This window comes from Ips typographus, linkage group LG3 (assembly GCF_016097725.1).
Source record: "Ips typographus isolate SLU linkage group LG3, UJ_Ityp_2.0, whole genome shotgun sequence".
Lineage (NCBI taxonomy): Eukaryota > Metazoa > Arthropoda > Insecta > Coleoptera > Curculionidae > Ips > Ips typographus.
Window position 1 is genome coordinate 10,945,590 of NC_138424.1, and position 18,149 is coordinate 10,963,738.

General features: G+C 33.4%; 1 protein-coding gene across 2 annotated transcripts in view; it reads right to left on the reverse strand.

Annotated features, from left to right (window-relative positions):
• LOC145726838 (small G protein signaling modulator 1-like) overlaps nucleotides 1-18,030 on the reverse strand; it is a 28,016-nt gene extending 9,986 nt beyond the window's left edge. For both annotated transcript variants that reach the window (XM_081976092.1, XM_081976091.1), the window contains exons 1-6: nucleotides 17,580-18,030; nucleotides 13,980-14,126; nucleotides 13,694-13,925; nucleotides 13,255-13,459; nucleotides 3,318-3,562; nucleotides 588-823 (exon numbers count right to left, since the gene is read on the reverse strand). In XM_081976092.1, coding sequence (XP_081832218.1) covers nucleotides 588-823; nucleotides 3,318-3,562; nucleotides 13,255-13,459; nucleotides 13,694-13,925; nucleotides 13,980-14,126; nucleotides 17,580-17,631 — 1,117 coding nt within the window. In that variant the 5' untranslated portion in view covers nucleotides 17,632-18,030. The remainder of the gene's footprint in view (nucleotides 1-587; nucleotides 824-3,317; nucleotides 3,563-13,254; nucleotides 13,460-13,693; nucleotides 13,926-13,979; nucleotides 14,127-17,579) is intronic.
• Between the last annotated feature and the right edge of the window lie 119 nt (nucleotides 18,031-18,149).

Genomic DNA, 18,149 nt, shown 5'->3' on the forward strand with positions numbered 1-18,149 from the left:
CATTTTCCTTGCTTCTAACCTCAATAGAATTTTTAGAGCTGCGCCAAACAGGTTAGTTGCTCTAAGGGCTCTTTCATTCTTCTATTCGTAGATGTGATCCCCAAGTCAAGGGTTCTGATTCTCTGAGCAATCTTTTTAGTCAAACTTTTAATAAATAATAAATTGACTGTTTCTCTCAATTCTTCTAGATTTCCTCAGACAGTAAGTGATGGATTTGAATTGAACCAAAACTTAATTAAACACTTATAAAATATGCGTATAAAAGTAAAGTTGTTATGACATTTTTGCTTGAAAAGCCTTAATTTTCTACCTTCGTTTGAACAAAAATTAAATTTCTGGCATACGCTTTGCTTTCCAGCAACTTTCCAAAGTAATCCTGTAAAGTCTGTCTATTGAAAAAACCTCGCTCTGCTTGAAGAACTGAAAAGAGAAGTTTCACTCGGCACAAAGTTTTTAAATTTAATATTGAGACTTAAAGGATATCCGAAACTTTTTATAATGACCCTTTGCGTTGTATTATACTTGCGTTATAACTAAAGAGTCGGGTTGTTTGTACAAAAATTGGTATAAAACAGTAAAACTCTCACCTTTTGGGAAGTGAATTGGAGGCCTTTGAACCCCATCTTGTCCCACTAGTATAACAGTTCCTCCAGCTTCACTGTCCTGATGGCAGTGAACGTAAACAATTTCGTCCAGTCTGACCTGCAGGGCATAGTCCCAGAAAATGCTTTTGTCCTGGGATTCGTCGGTAAAACCGTTCATCAGCTGATTGGGAGTCCATTTTATCGTAAGGCCACTGGGAGTTTGATGCAAACTAAGATATCTGCAACAACAAAATAACTATTAATTGCCTGCTTTAAAGTAAATTTAAAGCAAAATCCTTATACAGTTATACTACAGAATATTTAGTGAGACTAAAAGAATAACTGAGTATGAGTTTTCTGGTAAATTTGAAGTAAAACTATTATTTTAAATCTACCTTTCTTAAAAACACTCTATTGTAATGTTTTTCTATGTGTGTTGTAAAATTTTCATACTTTATATTTAACTTTTGTAACCTTTGTCTCTATACTAGATTAGTTTGGTTCATTTTAGTACATTTTACATAATAAACGTAAAAATTAAATTAATGATAAAAGTTTGCTTTTATTTAAACTGGCGGTCAAAGCTTTTGGACTGTGCTTTTACCACTTTGCACGGTGGCTGAACTATTAAAACCGCTAATGCATTTAACGTGTCGGGGAGCCTATTTAACTTTAAATTGCTGTTAGAATGTGGTGTGTGGACATTAAAGGTTACGTTATATGAAAGAGAATGAACGTTATAAGAAAGAGATGAATGATTTCTAACTTTAGTTGCTTATAGAAAATAGTTAAAATGTTCTGTAACATTCCTTTTCGTTGGAAAGAAAAGAAGAAAGGTGACAGGGAAAAAAAACTGAAATTGTCATAATGGAAGAAGAAGGCTAAAACCTCGAAACTTCAGTCACCACAGAAGAAAAAGAGATGCCTGAAGAACGTAAATATGTTGAAGAATTACCGGAGCAAGTTTAAGGAACCACAGTAATCAAAGACGGACATCCCAAAAAAAATGACAAAAAAAAATAGTCAGAATCACAGAGAGGAAAGGTAACAAAGAAGTGCGAACCCAAATAGTCACTGTAGAAGAGGAATAAGGTAAATAACCCGAAACTACAGTAACACTAGAAGAAATACGGGAAGGACTGGAATATGTTGTGGAAGAAATGCCTGAGCAAGTTTACAAATTCACCTAAAATTAAAAAAAATCAATACTAAACGTGTGATTGAAAAGAAGAAGGATGACAAAGACGAAAAAACTGAAAACGGAACTGTGGAGGAAGAAGACAATAAACCGGAAACTACAGAAACAGTGGAGGAAAAGATCAGCCAGTGTAGTTCCAATAGTCTACAGTAATTGGAGATGGAGTTTTGAAGAAGTATTGGAAAACCGTGTAATTAAGAAGAAGAAAGATGAAACAGAGGAAATAACTGAAAATGGAAGATACGGAGGAACTAATTCCAAATAAAGAGAGTTCCTAAGAAATCGGTAGTTCAGAAAAAAGAAAAACTGAAACTTGAAGAATTTGATCAAATTCAAGAGCCGCCTGAACCAACACAAGAAACAAAGTAGTCAAAAAACGTGTTATTAAAATGATAAAAGTTGACATACAAGAACGTACGGAAAGTTGTTGCAACTGTTAAAAAAGACAAACAACCTGGGACTACAGTAATTATCGAAGAAATGCCTGATGAGTGTTTAGAAGCAATCCTAGAAGATCCTCAGGAAACAACAGTAATCAAGAAAGAAGTCCAGAAAAATAAAACTCTAAGGAGGTAAAGAAGAAAAAACTGAAACTGTCACCGTGGTAAAAGAAGGCAAGTAACCTGAAACTACAGTAACTGTGGAAGAGCTTTCTGAAGAAACTGAATTCATCGTTGAAGAGCTGCCAGAAAAAGTGAAACTACAGTAACTGAAGAAGGAGACACTACATAACCAAGAAAAGAGTTGTGAGGAAACGGATCACCGAAAATAGAGGAAGAAGGTAAGAACCTGAAACTAATCTAACTGAGAAAGACACTTCTGAAGAACATATTCCCAAAAAATCGTACAGTGAAGAGTTCTTAAGTTCTAAATACTGTTTTCATCTTATATTTATTAGCAATTTGTTTGATTTTGTCAAATTTGTCATAACTGAATTAGCTGTAGCATTGAATGGCTTATGTTCAAAGAAAATCCACAATCTTTTGCTGGAATACTGTTGTTCCAAACGAACACCCTTTACTCTATGTTCCTACTGTTCGTATTTTTTTAAACTAAATAATTTTCGACAGATATCTGGTGAACTTCTTGGGAACACGAGAACAGGGAAATACTCTCACCAATTAAACCAGAAGGATCAAATTAATTTGCAAAAATTAAAATTAGAATGCCAACAGGAGACAGACCATTAAAGACACCAGAATGGTTCAGACCTAACTTAACCTAATTAAAGTTTGGAATTGAAAAACTGTTTCGTGTTTTGAGAAATATATTCCAAAGATGCATTAAAACTTCTCTTCCTGCAGAATGTCACTTGTCAATCCTACCAAAATACATAATAATAAGCAAATTATGAGTGTTGTGTTAAAAATTGCTTTTAAGATACATTAAGTCATGCTGTAAAATGTAATAATATACTGGGTTGCCTATTTAGTAAAAAAATGATGATAATTATACTTTTATATTTTTGAAAAGCATCATTTACCATCTTCACCCAAATCTAACAAAACATCACGAATAAATATAACGTTACTCACCCTGGCATTGGGTCAGTAACTTCATCTTTGAGAGGCATCACCAAAACATTATTTTTCCCAAAAAGCAATGCTGCTCTCGAGTTCTGATGCAAACTTTCCACATAATCTTTGGCAATGTGTTGAGAGTTGCTTCTGGATAACAACGGATCGTCCGAGGACGTGTTTAGAGATCTGCCAAAGTTGAGGATGGGCCTCCGAACTGACGGAGGAGTGGAGTGACCTGATGAAATTCTATGCATTTTGACCTGGAATTAAAGACATTTATCTCAACTTAAGTGCACACGAGCTGGCAAAGTTAGACAGTGAAACTCGAGCTGATTTGCATATAACCTCCACCAGACGCATGGAGAAGTTATAATGGGATAAAGTTTGTTGGAGGTTTAAAGAGACACAACTAACTGGGGATTACTTTTGTTGTCACTCTATACAATGAAACATGACAAAAACTGTTGTTTAGTACAAACAGATGTTTTTATAAATAATAAAATGCGTGTCATATTCTAACAAATTATGTAACATAAATTACATTCGTGTGTGTATTGATATTTTTGATTATCCCAAGCATTACAAACGTGGGTGTTGAAATTGAACAACTGCGCCATGTGACCTATACAAAGCGTTACCGAGAAACCAATTTCAAATCACAGACAACAAAACTAAGACGGAAAATGGAAATAACAAAAATATGAACAACAAAACCGCGGATATAAATAACTGAGCGAGTGGTTTAAGCCGGCAAAAGTTTGCTATAATCCTTCATCCAGCGTTCCGAGGCCTGACAGCTGACGGTTTGATAAATTTCCAGGCTGTATTTATGTTTTTAAGCTTCTATTCTGCTAGAATATGCCGCGTCACAACCCCTCTAGGTAATTTCATCTTCTCATTAAACCGGGCGTCTTTCGATTTAATTTACAGTTAGGAATTTGCTTAATACTGTCTGGCAGTTGTGCATCGAATATTTTATTCAACTTATTTTAGTTAGTGCTGGAGGAATTATAAAATGAAAATCGATTTTAGTATGTTCAATAACGTTTTCCAGTTTTTCCAGGGTTTTATGCCTGTTTCCCCGACGCAATTTAAGCTAAATTAAGGTTTGACTGTGACAGGTCAGATGCAAAATAATACAGACTAAACTAATCTAAACTGTTCTTAACCTCAACTTAAGCAACCAAATCAGGTGATTCACACAATCTAAAACACTAAGAGCCAGTGTTTTAAGTTCAGAATAATGTTATTCCAAATATAATTACTTACTAATTAGACGTTACTATTGGTCAATTCTGTCATTTCTATAGAAATTTTTGTAAGAATAAATTTAAAGTTCTGATAAGGATGCATAAGGCAAAAATCAAAGTAAGATGGAATGTCGTAACAATGTGAAAGAAATTAAATGTTTTAAATGTGACAAATCAAAAAGCAAACCTTAATCATTTATCTTTCATACGATATTTATTACATTGTGACGACATGCAATTTTACTTTGATTTTTGCCATAGATTAGGTTAGGTTAGCATATGTATTTAAAAAGAGAAAATTTTTGGGACGATTTGTAGAACACTTTATACTGAGCGAGTTTTTTGTAAGTAATTTTGTAAACTTGCACAGATACACACTTGATTAAGTAAAAAAAAAAGTTTTTTCCAAACGTCTATGATTTAATAGAAATATTGATTTTAGACAAAAACGAAATTTGTCGACATTTAACAAAACTAACAGCATGTCTTTTGACATTAATTTTTGAGATATATACAGAGTAGTCTTTTTGTAACTGCATGAATTATGAAAAAAGTACAAAAGAGAATTTTTTATTTTATTATTTAACAATTTGACAGAACACTAAGACAAGTCAAGTCAACATCAAAGTTACCTTATTAACATTTTTTTACCTGATGCTAATTAGGAGTATTTTTTATTTTAAATTGTAAATAAAGTAGACTTAAAATTGCAGGTAAAATCCTAAAAAGGTATAAAATACAGGATGTTTAGATAAAAACAAACAAGTTGGTTCCTATACTCCCAGATTCAAGGAGTTTCTATGTATTCAGGAGGATGTCTATCAAATTTCTTTACTTTTTACTTACTTTTATTGACCTTTACAATTTACTAATATTTTAGTATTAAATTTGTATTATTTTGTACCTACAGAGTAGCCACTTTTCGTTGGTTTTTTCGAGTCTAGCCAAACATAATTTGGTATATCGTCATTTATTTCGAATATACAGGGTGCTGCATTTTCGATGGTTTTACGGAGTACAGGGAAAACGGTAATAGATAGAAAAAAAGTAGCATACGTGTTACGATCTCTCTCCTCAGTGGGCTGGGCAAACTTCTTTTGTTTCAAAGATACGGGGGGTTTTTGAAAATTGGTCATTTTGGAACCTCCTCTGTATTTCATTTGCTATTAAAGTTATCAAAAAAGGAAAAACGGTTTCCGGTAGAAGTTTTGACGTAGAATTCAATGGCGTCATCAGTTTTTTTCTATTACGTTTAGTTTCTGACATATGACACTAAGTTATATTTTTTTAAATGGAACACCCTATATATTTTTAGTTCATTTAATTCTGTTGATTTTTACTTTTTCAACGGTGTATTAAAACATATAAGTTTGTAAACGTTAATCTTGGTAATTAGAAAAAAAGCGTTTCCTTAACAAAAAAGTGCTAAATAATATGTATAAAAATACCCACAGTCGAAGCAAAATTTGACTATGTTCATATTAACATGTTACATGTCGTTTATAAACAGTTTTTTTTAACTTCTACCTTAAAAATAGTAGAAAATAGAAATGGCCACTTTTCTTATTAAAGTGACGGTAGAACTGTTTGTAACTTAGATTTTTAATAAGATTTATTAAAAATATTTAATTTTCTGATGTGTTAGTTTATTTTATTTCCGATTTTGTTTGGTATTTTAGATATTGGCCTTTTTTTAGCTTAGCAAAGGTATTTTTTAAAAATAACAGGATTAACCTCTACAAACTTATATGTTGTAATACATCGTTGAAAAGGTAAAAATCAACAGAATTAAATGACGTAAAAATATATAGGATGTTCCATTTAAAAAAATCTAACTTAATGTCATATGTCAGAAACTAAACGGAATAGAAAAAAACTGACTACGCCATTGGATTCTACATGAAAACTACTACCAGGAACCGTTCTTCCTTTTTTGATAACTTTAAGAGCAACTGAAATACAGAGGAGGTTCAAAAATGACCAATTTTCGAAAATCCCCCGTATCTTTGAAACAAAAGAAGTTTGCGCCGCCCACTTTTCGCCAGTCATCTCAGCTCAGAAAAAGAGATCGGAACACGTATGCTACTTTTTTCTATCTATTACAGTTTTCTCTGTACCCCGTAAAACCATCGAAAATGCAGCACCCTGCACAGGGGATAGGGGACATTTATCACTTTCCGCACTTGTTAGGGAAATAACTATTTTGTACAAGCGTGCGCGAATGATAACATTCCCGCACTATTACTGTTCTCGTAATATAGACTTTTCCGCACAAGTGCGAAAAGATGAGATTATTTTCCCACACTAGGGTGGGAAAAATAAATTATGTTAATTTTTGTATCATATTTTTAATTGTTATTCCATATAATGATTGTTCATTTATTATTAATATTAGTAAGCAGTAGATTAGAGGTAATGCATCACATCAATAACCTATCGGCATATTCAGTCAGCGTGCGGGAAAGTATCACTTTCCTCATTTGTTAGGAAAATAAGTAGGTTTATGTGACATATATTTATCTGAAAATTAGCTGCTTTCTCAAATGCCAATCTTTTGTTATTATAAACTAACTCACTCGTATAAAATACAGCAATATAAGTGCCAATTAATCTATAATCTCAAATTTCCCTTTAAGCGTACTTAACACATTTTCCAATATTACTTTTGCAGCTCTTTGAGGTTTTAATAGCTTCGAGAAAGTAATTTAAAAATAGCAAACTGTACCGAGAAAATTTAAAGTGTCCAATTAATTTACTACAAACATTTAACGCCCATTCTTGAAACTTTCAACCAGTTAACTGGAAAATGAAAAGCACATTTTCAAAAAAAAACTTAAGTTTAAATTATTGTAAATTTAGTAACATTCAGGAAAAGTTAATAAGTTTTCCAGGCTCAGATCTCCACAAAGTACGATCTTATAGTTACTTTTCATGTAAATTATGAAGGTTTATGGCAACTTTGTGTTAGTTACAAATAGAGAAAGTTATACTACCTCTAGGAAAACTTTCAATTAACAAAGAACGTACTTCTCTCCTGTAAAACAAAATTATTTATGATCAATATACATTTTAAAATCCTCAATAATACCTTCAAAGGTTTACAACCAAAATCACAAACAGCTTTCACCATAGAAAAATACAGTTCAAAGCGCCTTTGAAGGAATTGTTAAGCCAATTTGTATAAACCAATTTAAGAGTGAAATAATTGGTTCTCAAATTGTGATGCAGGTTTAAAAATAGCTTAAAAGATGGAGAAGTAAGATGTTCTTCAAAGTGCTATTCATGCATTTTGATTGGTTCGATTACATGAATGTTTTCATACAAAACTATTTATTGAAAAATTTTTACTCTAAAAAATCATATTAAGTATTACCACAAACCACTTTAAAAATGTCAAATAAGGTTTGGTCCAAATTACAATTTAGCTTTAGTTGACTTGTTGCTGCAACTTCATATTTATAACAAAAATTAACTCCATAATGTAAAATTTCAGGTGCACATATTCAATTCAATCAGTGTGAGAGCCTCTAAATATTTTCTCTATAAATCACTTATTTCTCCACGTAAAATATATTCCGGAACGCTCGGGGAAAATCGAATTTTCCAAGTCTTTCTGGAAGATTTCCCAGGAAATACGGATCGGGGTGAAACTTTGTCGGAACGTGAATTTACAACATTTTTAGGGATAATCGAGACGCTTTTCCTGGATTTAACCCTTCTAAAATAAAACAGATTTAATTTAGGGATATACATAACTGGAAATTTCGCTCGCTGTTTATAGGAATAATTAGTTTTTACTGCACGAAATTCCGGAAAACATTTTCCTTTTGTAGTTCAGAGACGAAAATTAAATTGCGTTTCAGATTTGAAATTGCCGAACAAAATATAAAACATAATAACAGCAATCTGGCAAGCGGTTTTGTTTGTTTTTTTTGCGTTCAATTAATCGGAAGCCGTTTCCTCCTAGAAAACCCAATCAGGCTTGCAACAGGAAATAGATTGTATTAGATTTGTTATTGCGAATGAACGTCGGAAATCGAGGCAATTGCAACGTTTTTCCAATAAGTCATTTTTGACCTTTTTTATAAAAGGGCACAGGTGGGTCGAATCTACACATAAAAGATTTTACATTATGTATCATTAGCTGGAAAATGCCTTAATGAAGTTAATTTTGAAATGCCTTATTTACCCATGAATGTTACCCATATGGTTATGTATTAGTAATGTTGATATCATACATTTTCCAGTTCAGCACTATTCAGGTCGAAAGTTTCAATGCGAGTACATCATTTGAAAGTTTGTTTATGTGTTCTCATCCTATTATTTATTCCTAACAAAAATTTAGAAAATTGCTGCCTTGCTAGCTTTAGGATTTAAATCACCTGGTCAGCAAATGTTACAGAACCTTTAAAAAATCATCTGAAGATAGTATTTTATGATCTTGAGGAGCTGTCTGCAAATTGAAGAGATCATATCTCAAAAATGTCTTAAAACCCTCTAAAGATATTCTTTCAAAACCTGGTATGCTAATGGTAATGGTAATGATACCATTTGGTGGAACGAACACCTGTCAAATCTGAGAACAAGACAAAGCGGGCCGGAGACTGGCAGGAATACACCGAAAGGCTGACAAACTACAATAAAGAAAAAAGGAAAGTCAAGAGAAAGTCCATGGCGAAAGGTAGAGAGCAGGGTCCCATATCACTCAGAAGAACAGATGAGAGCTACACAGAGGACGAAGAACGAGCTCTCCTCTTACTGGAAACGCACTTTCCAGGCAGAACCCCATACATTCCAGATAGATCACTAGTAGAACTAGGCAGAGCCAAACAAGAAGACTGGAGAGTAGCAAAAAATATATGCACTCCTCACAGGCTGAAGTGGGCAATCGACTCCTTCCAACCATTCAAGTCAAACGGAACTACTGCCGTTCATTATCAAAGCAGCCAGATTTAGTCTGGCGCTTGATTACATACCAAGCAACTGGAGAAGAGCACGGGTCACCTTCATCCCTAAAGTAGGGAAGAGGGACCCCACCCTCCCAAAGTCATTCAGACCAATCTGTCTCTCATCCTTCCTCCTGAAAACACTGGAAAAGATGATAGATAACTATATTCGAACCGAGATACTGGAGAGGGTGCCTCTGCACCCCGGACAACACGCTTACAGAGCGGGAAGATCAACAGAAACTGCTCTTTTCGTGTTGACCGAAAACATCCAAGAATCACTCGAGCACATCTCAGGTTGGATAAGGCCGGATTTAAAAGAAGAGCACACAGGGGTGCAAGGGACTCACTGTCTACTGGCAGTGCACACCTCACCGATCTCCCAACTGACGAAATCATCAGGAAGTTTGAGCACCAAGAGAGATTGGAGCAGAGAATCCATTCAGACATTAGGGAAAAATACCACAATATGGTATACGAACGGATCTAAAACTCCCGAGGGGACTGGAGCAGGAGTCTACGAGCCTCGCACCAAATACTCCGAACCCATGAGCCAGTTCCCTAGCATTTTGCAAGCGGAAATTTACGCCATAGAAAGGTGTATTCAGTTCAACCTCGACAGGAAATACCGGAACAAGGAATTTCCGATAGCCAAGCAGCCATCAAAACGTAGAGCTCATCTAACATCAACTCGATGATGGTTCTGGAGTGCCTAGGAAAGCTCAATGATCTAAGAAGGGACAAGGTAACCTCCTCTGGATTCCGGGGCACGTCGGAGTAGAGAGTAACAAACAAACAGATACTCTGGCACGAAAAGGAGCATCAGCGCCACTGATCGGGCCAGAAACATTCTGTGGTCTTGGAAAAGCATATGTCCAGGAAGTACTTAATAAAGCTAAAGAAGAACTGAGAGCACCGCACTTGGTAAAGACTTCCAGGACTGAGGCAGGCCAAAGATCTCATCGACAATTTTAACCGAGCAAGATCGAAGACACTGATTAACCTCAACAAAATTAGTCTCAAGGCATTAACGGGGTTTCTTGTCGACTCAGAGAACACATAAGGAAGCTAGGCCTAGAAGAGGACAGTAGCTGGAAGTTTTGCGGAGAAGAACCAGAAACACCCCACCACATCTTGCTGTAGTGTTATGCTGTACTCCACAGAAGATTAAACACACTGGGATCACCCCAGCTGGCTGTGGAAGAAATACCTCGAACAGACCCACTCAAGATCCTCAAATTCCTAAAGGAACTAAATCTTGAGGGGCTGCTATGAACAAGGAAACCTTGAGATAGCAGAAGAAGATGGAGTACAATAGATCTAATCAGGTCGCAGTACATCTGTCACCATCCACACCTACCATTACCATTCCATAGTTATGGTTTAAAAACGAATCTGTATAAGCCAAATTATAAGCAAATGTTAAAACCCTGAAAGTACTTGAAATACATCATAGAACTTAAGTTTTTAGGTACCAAAATGAACTGAAAATGTTTTTTACCAAAGTAGATTCTTTAGTATCTTCTTTTGGGGAGAAAGGGTCTTAAAACCTTCTGAAAATACACTTTAGGATCTTAAACAAACGAAAAAATAGGTATTGTGAGCTCGATTTTCAAGTTTATTCTTTTGGTCCAATCAGAATTCGTCTGTCTTTATTTGTTTCGGATATACAGAAGAGTTTTGGACATTAACCATATTCTATTCTTTGCGATGCGAAGAAAAAACTGAAAATGGCCACTTACAGTGTTTTTTTACGTAGATTCCATTGACGTAGTCGTTTTTCGTCTAAAGTTTTTGGTCAGTCAGTTTTCTTATATAACACCCTATATAGGTATTATTGGTTCAATAGACAGCTCTTTATAAGCTGATTCCAATGATATTTAGTTTTATACCTTTATTTATTAATTAAAATATATATTATACAGGGTGGACCATAAGTAATGGGACATAGAGCTACAGCATATTCCTGACATCAAAATAATACGATTTAGCTGAATTGTCCTATACCGAAAGTTAATATTAAGAAAGATACAGGGTGTGAAAGTTGAAATTTTATTTTAGCTTTTTTGTCATATCTTCACGGTCTTTTGATATAAATTACTGAAAGTTGGTATAAAGGGGTTTTGGCAGGCGTTAAATACGATGCTTTCATTTGTTTTGTAGTAGCTGATAGGGGGCGCTAGCGGTAACCATCTCCGTCCCTTCAAGAGGCTCAAACTTTTTTTTACGGAACTGAAACGGCCATATGACTTCAAAATATGATTCTAAGATGTTTTCTACGTAAAAAAGGTATACTTGTTGTAAGTCTTAAAAGTCGACCGTTTTCGAGTTATTTAATCTTTTATTATTGCATGCATTTACATGTACAGCAGATTTTAATTACTATTTTTTTTTTAATTCTAAGTAGGATTTGATACAAAAACAAAAAGGGCGTTCATAACAACTAGCTTTATTTTAAAGTTTACAAACATTTTTTAAACGGTCAAATTTACATACAGAAACTGTTATGTGTGTAACTTAAGGGTATACAGCACATATCGTATTAACATACGACAATGCATGCAATAATAAAACATTAAATAACTCGAAAACAGTCAACTTTTAAGACTTACAACAAGTATACCTTTTTTACATAGAAAACATCTTAGAATCATGTTTTGAGAGCATATGGTCGTTTCAGTTCCGTAAAAAAAAGTTAGAGTCTCTTGAAGGAACGGATATGGTTGCAGCTAGCGCCCCCTATCAGCTACTACAAAACAAATGAAAGCATCGTATTTCCCGCCTGCCAAAACCCCTTTATACCAACTTTCAGTAATTTATATCAAACGACCGTGAAGATATGATAAAAAAACAAAAATAAAATTTCAACTTTCACACCCTGTATCTTTCTTAATATTAATTTTCGGTATAGAACAATTTCGCTAAATCGTATTATTTTTATGTCAGGAATATGCTGTAGCTCTATGTCCCATTACTTATGGTCCACCCTGTATATATTTTTTTAGTTTATTTTTAGTTTTAGTATACTTATTTCGACTATTTTCTAAAATATTAATTAAAAACTGGTTTATCCATAAGAAAGAATGTGTTATAAAAAGACCGCATTTCCTAATACCTCCTAGCATGGTAATAATTTATTACATAGCTCATTTTGAGTTACGTAATGAGCGATTTAACGAAACTAGTGCTCTAAAAATTCTCATTACATAACAAAGTTAGAGTTATAAAATTAACTTATTTCTGTGTAGGTCGTAGATAATTAGTAGATTACTCGTGTGGTATGGCAAATTAATAGACTTGTGTAATCACACCAGTGATCACTCATGACTGTAAAAATGCTCGTACCACACAGAAGCCTAGTTTCAAATTTAAAAAAAAATTTTTTGAAAAACTGGAAGGGTTAGAACAAAAAAAAACTATATAATTTTTAAAACTGTAACTCTTATCTTTATCTTGAGAATGAGAAATAAAGCTTCAACTAATATGTCTACAGATCATTTTGCATTTCCCTCATACTCTATAGGTTTGTAATACGTGTATTATTTTGGGTTAACTGTCTTGGAACTAGACAGTTGAAGGTAAAGCAGAGCCAATAGTCTAAAAACATACAGGATGTTCCATTTAAAAAATATATTCTCTTAACCGTACAACTTTTCTTTAACACTTCCTATTACAATTCCTTTTTTGTTAGCTACGACTGTTGATAATTAAGCGTATGCTGGTGAAATACCAATATACAAAATGTATGCCACTTACCAGTTCATCAGCAGGTGGATCACTCCAAAAATGTTCCACACTTTTCGTTCTGGAATAATCCAAAGCGCATGGTCCAACCAGTAGTGAGCTTAGAATAGTACCAAAATCTGGATCGGCCACCAAAGCATCCTTGTCGTAATACTTGGTGGCGTTGCTGACCAGATAATCGATAATTTTGGCGAGTTGCTTATCGAAAAGCGCCAGTCTGAAAACAAGAAAGCGTCACGTCAAACCACTAATGGAATAAAATCCTCAATATTCTCCAGACTAGAAAGAAAAGTGGAAATTAAAATTCGAACATTTCCTTTTGGTTAAAAGTTCCCAACTGCGCCCGGAATATTCTTAAATTTTGCCTTGAAAAGCGTCAAAAATAAAGTGCTTTTTGATTGTTCAGGTGTAAAGAAATCAATACCAGCAATCACCTCAAAAAAATGCTTACCTTATCCATAAATACCTTGGCAATGGTGTAGTAGGAAAAGATAAATTTTTCTTCAACGTAGGTTTTGTAACACTATCACTGCTGCTACTCGACCGTCTGTTAGGATCTAAATTTTCCAGCTCCTGAACTTTCTTAGAGATCCGATCAGCTTCAGGACAATGTTTGGCTATTTTGTGCAGAAGGGCCGTCGTCGACGAGGTTTTGAATAAACCCAAAGCCCTACGTCTCAATCCTGCGACAAACCACTATATGATTATCCAAATTTTGTTGTTTCCTACACTAATACCTTGAGAAAGACAATTTTCTACAGCACCACAAAGAGAAGTCACTGAACCACTTTCTTCGTGCACAAATTTCCTTGTGACCGATTCTTCCATAACCTGCTTCACCTCCTTCTTCACTGCCGCAATTAGCTTCTCTTTGTAGTCCTTCTCTGTATCGTAACAGCATATTATGGATAAAATATACATGAAACTGTACACGGAGGCTTAATTTTATAATTAGGAATTTAATCCAAATTGTGTAACGAGAACAGTGTTATCATATTTCTATAGCAACTCGAGTATACTTGTATATGTGTGTTATTACAGTTGGATAGTAGTTTAGAAGTAATCAAAATAGTCTTGTTACAAATGCATCAGAGTGGAACTAGGACAGCTGCCAGTTATCTGATAGTTATGCTAAATGCTAATTTAGGGTGATACATATAAATCACCTAAACTGTTTAACGTATGCAACTTGGATAAATGTTTATGTAATGAGGCCAGCCTTCACATACTGAAGGAAACTTATAAATCACTGATATAGAGTATAACATAAAAACAGAAATAAAGTAAAAGTTAAACAGTTATCGCACAAATATACAGGGTGAATAAAGTTTAGTATAATGATTGTCGTACAGGTTAATGAAAAACCATTTTTACCGCCGTATTTTAGAGATTTCCGAAATTTCCACATGACTAAAAGTTAAAATTTACAGTTTACAATAAAATGCTGTATTATTAGAGTTAAATGAGAGTTTTGAAATAATTCTAACCACATAGAGGAGGACTCATCTTTAGAGGACTCTTTTACGAGGTTTCAGAAGAATTTAGTGGCCCTTGGCATTTCCAAAATAACATGTTTTCAAGAGACAGTTAACATATTATTATTCTAATTTTTTTTCATTACTCACTCTTAAAGTTTATTGTTATTTTAAGGACTCGAAAAGTCTGAATTTTTCATATAACACAATGTGAATTGGTTTTTCATCAATCAAAAGCAAGATAAGTATAAAATAATTTCAGTAAAATCGATTATTAAGTATCCCTAAAAGCCAATATGTACCAGCATATAATTCACAGAAAAAGTTTTTTTTATTGACGTTTTTTAAAATATAACTGTTTTTTGTCAGATTATTAAAATCAGGGTGATACGTGATTAGAACCAGCTAATTTAGTCAATAAATAATTTAGAGGGACTAAAAAAATAGTTTTAAGCATTTCTCAAAATAAAAATTGCCTTTAATGTTGAGCCACATAATTGATGAGCATATGATACACATGTATTTGAAATAAATTTCAAAAAATGCGGTTATTTTACTGAATCTCTATGAAATCAGTGGCAACTTTGCTTTTTTTACGCATAACATAGCAACTAATGCTACTTATATTTTTATCATTACAGTCTCGTCCAAATTACACAACACAACATATTTGGACCTTGTTATTTGTAGTAAAGATGTAAGTAGAATGTAGTAAATTTCACGGTATATGTAAATTTGAATTATTTTTTTCAAACCTAAAAGAATTTCTTAAAAGCTACGTTATAATTAAGTAATATATTGGTATATTTTTCAAAAATTATATGAATTTAAAAATTAATAGAAGAATCAATGAAATGGAAACGCATATTTTATGTTAGCCATTTAACATGGCAAAATTATAGACATTTATATTTTTACTAGAATACTTATAATTATCTTTTTAATTTGAACACTGATCACTGATCATTGATGATCCAACTCCCGAAACTTAACATCAACCGTTCAACAGAGAGGATCGTAAACCACAAAACCTTCTTAATCCATTTTTCTGTATTATTTGTTAGTTTATTGTGATTTTTGGTAGTTTTCGTCACTTATACCAAAATTTACATTTCCTTTTTATATATTTTTTTTTATTTCTGTGACTATAGACTATAGTATCTCTAATATTTTTTCCTTCTAGTTTATTGATATTTATTTACCACGTTATTCCTAGACTGATTTTTATACGTAATGTGATCGTCGTTATTAATTTATCATGATCCACCGACCTTTATACCAACATTTTCAAGTTCAGTTACCTTTTTTTCGTATTAATTTAATACAAAAATTTTAACAAATAATTTGCAGGTACTTTTAGTAAGCAATACTTTCTTAAGTATTTGTTTCTCTATTCGGTTAATTGCTCATTTCTCAGCTTATTCACTTCACTAAGTTTCTCAGATCTTTCTGTATTCATCAACTATTCTTGTTTTAGCAAAAAATCTGGTTTTAGAAAGACTTTTACAGAAATCGGAAATCTGACAATCTAATAAGTAGCATCAATTAAAAACATTATTGATTAATTTGCTAAGAATTGCTTTTGCTCTAGAAACAGTTATTTAAATTTTCTTTACTTACGGGTACTATTATTTTAAAGGCAATATTGCGTAGTTTCAAGAAATAACAGACAAAATAGCGTTCCACGCCGCCATTTTAAATTTTCTGTATAAAGTAATAAAAAAAAGACCCTTAATACCCCCCATTCGTTCAATTTTTTTGAAAAATTAAAAATTTTGAAGTGCTTTTTTTGTACTTATTTTACCTAATTTAAGGTCCTTTGTTAAAAATATGCTCTTTGCTGTGAAAAATTGCCAAAATTGCACTTTTTGCAAAAATGGAATTTTTGAATGAATCAAAAATTGGCCACCCATATAATTTTACACTCTTTATCTATATAATAACACTCTTTATTGCTTTTTGACTGTATCTTACATACTTCTCTGACAAACACTTACATTCCATTATTATTTCAACACTCTCTCTAACAGTATATCCATTCAAACCAAAAAAAAAAAACCATCAAGTAACTTTTTATTGTTCTAAAAACTGCAATCTTTTCAAAGTAATTAAATACATTAGCAGTTTTTTTAATGTACCGCCTTTTAATCAAGGTGCAAGGATAAAATATTGCAGTGTTCACCCCTCATGTGTAGGGAACTAAGATGTATTGAAGGAGCTTTTTACTGGGAAATGGCTTTTGTCGACCGGAAATTACTAAAGAAAGCTTTTTCATTTAAAAATGGACAGGAAATTTAAAACATTTTTTATAAAAAGCAATTTTTTGTATTTGAATATTCATCAGTGTATAACTTTGCATGTGTGAACGCTACCTACTGATGAACAGCAAAAAACACTGCTTCAATGTAATTAATCTCAAAATTTTTATTAAGAAATTAACACAAATTTTTAAGAAAAGCTGTAGTTAGTTATCACTGTAATTTAGTTAGCCATCACAGATTTACCACACACTGATTATGCAGAATACAGAAAAAACACTCCAAGCTTTACATTCACAAAATAATATAGCGGAAAATTCTGAATTAAAACTAGATTCTTCACACTGGTACAGCTGTGTTTCTATTTGGTGGTTTAGTCACATTTTGGAAAAGTACAAAAAATTAGGCCAACCATTATATCAAAACTGTTAGATGTTTGGCGGAATAAATTTAGTAAACCTCATTTGTTTTCGACATTTTATTTCGTAAACTTCCAGCATTTAACTGACTGTTTCCAGGTATGTATTTGAAATAATAGAGCTTAAATTTTAGTTCAATAAAAAACTTTTAGGAAGAGAATAGAATTGTAATTGTTTATACTTACCATCGCCCGACATGCTGATACTGAAACCGCTCAACGAGAAAACGGATATCATGTAAAAGGTGAGAATCCGCAAACTAGATACTACTGAACAATAACGGCCCTACAGATTTGTGACCTCAACAAATAAAAACGAGACCGAAGGGTGACATGTCGACGTCAGTATCGACGCCCCGTTTATGCCGACGTTCGCGCCGCGACGCGTCCATATTTGACGGGAATCAGTTGCGAAGTCTCAAGCTGAAAAAAGCCTCCTGAAATGGTCTACCTTGAAAACTTGGGGAATCGATAAACGGAAGAACGGGGAAGCCGGGGGGATAACAATTTACCACAGGCGCATGTTCCTAAACGAGCTTGTTTGCGTTTTGATTAGATTGTTTTGAGTTTTTTGGGGGGATAATATTATAGGAAAGAATGATATCACAATTTTCTTCCGGCTAATTTTTAACACATCTTAGTTAGCCATTCACACTAAACTAAATGTATTTCCGCTAAATGCCTTATCAGCATGCGAAACCATCCCACATTTTACTGTGATAGGGGCAATAATATTAATGAAGAGACAATCGAACA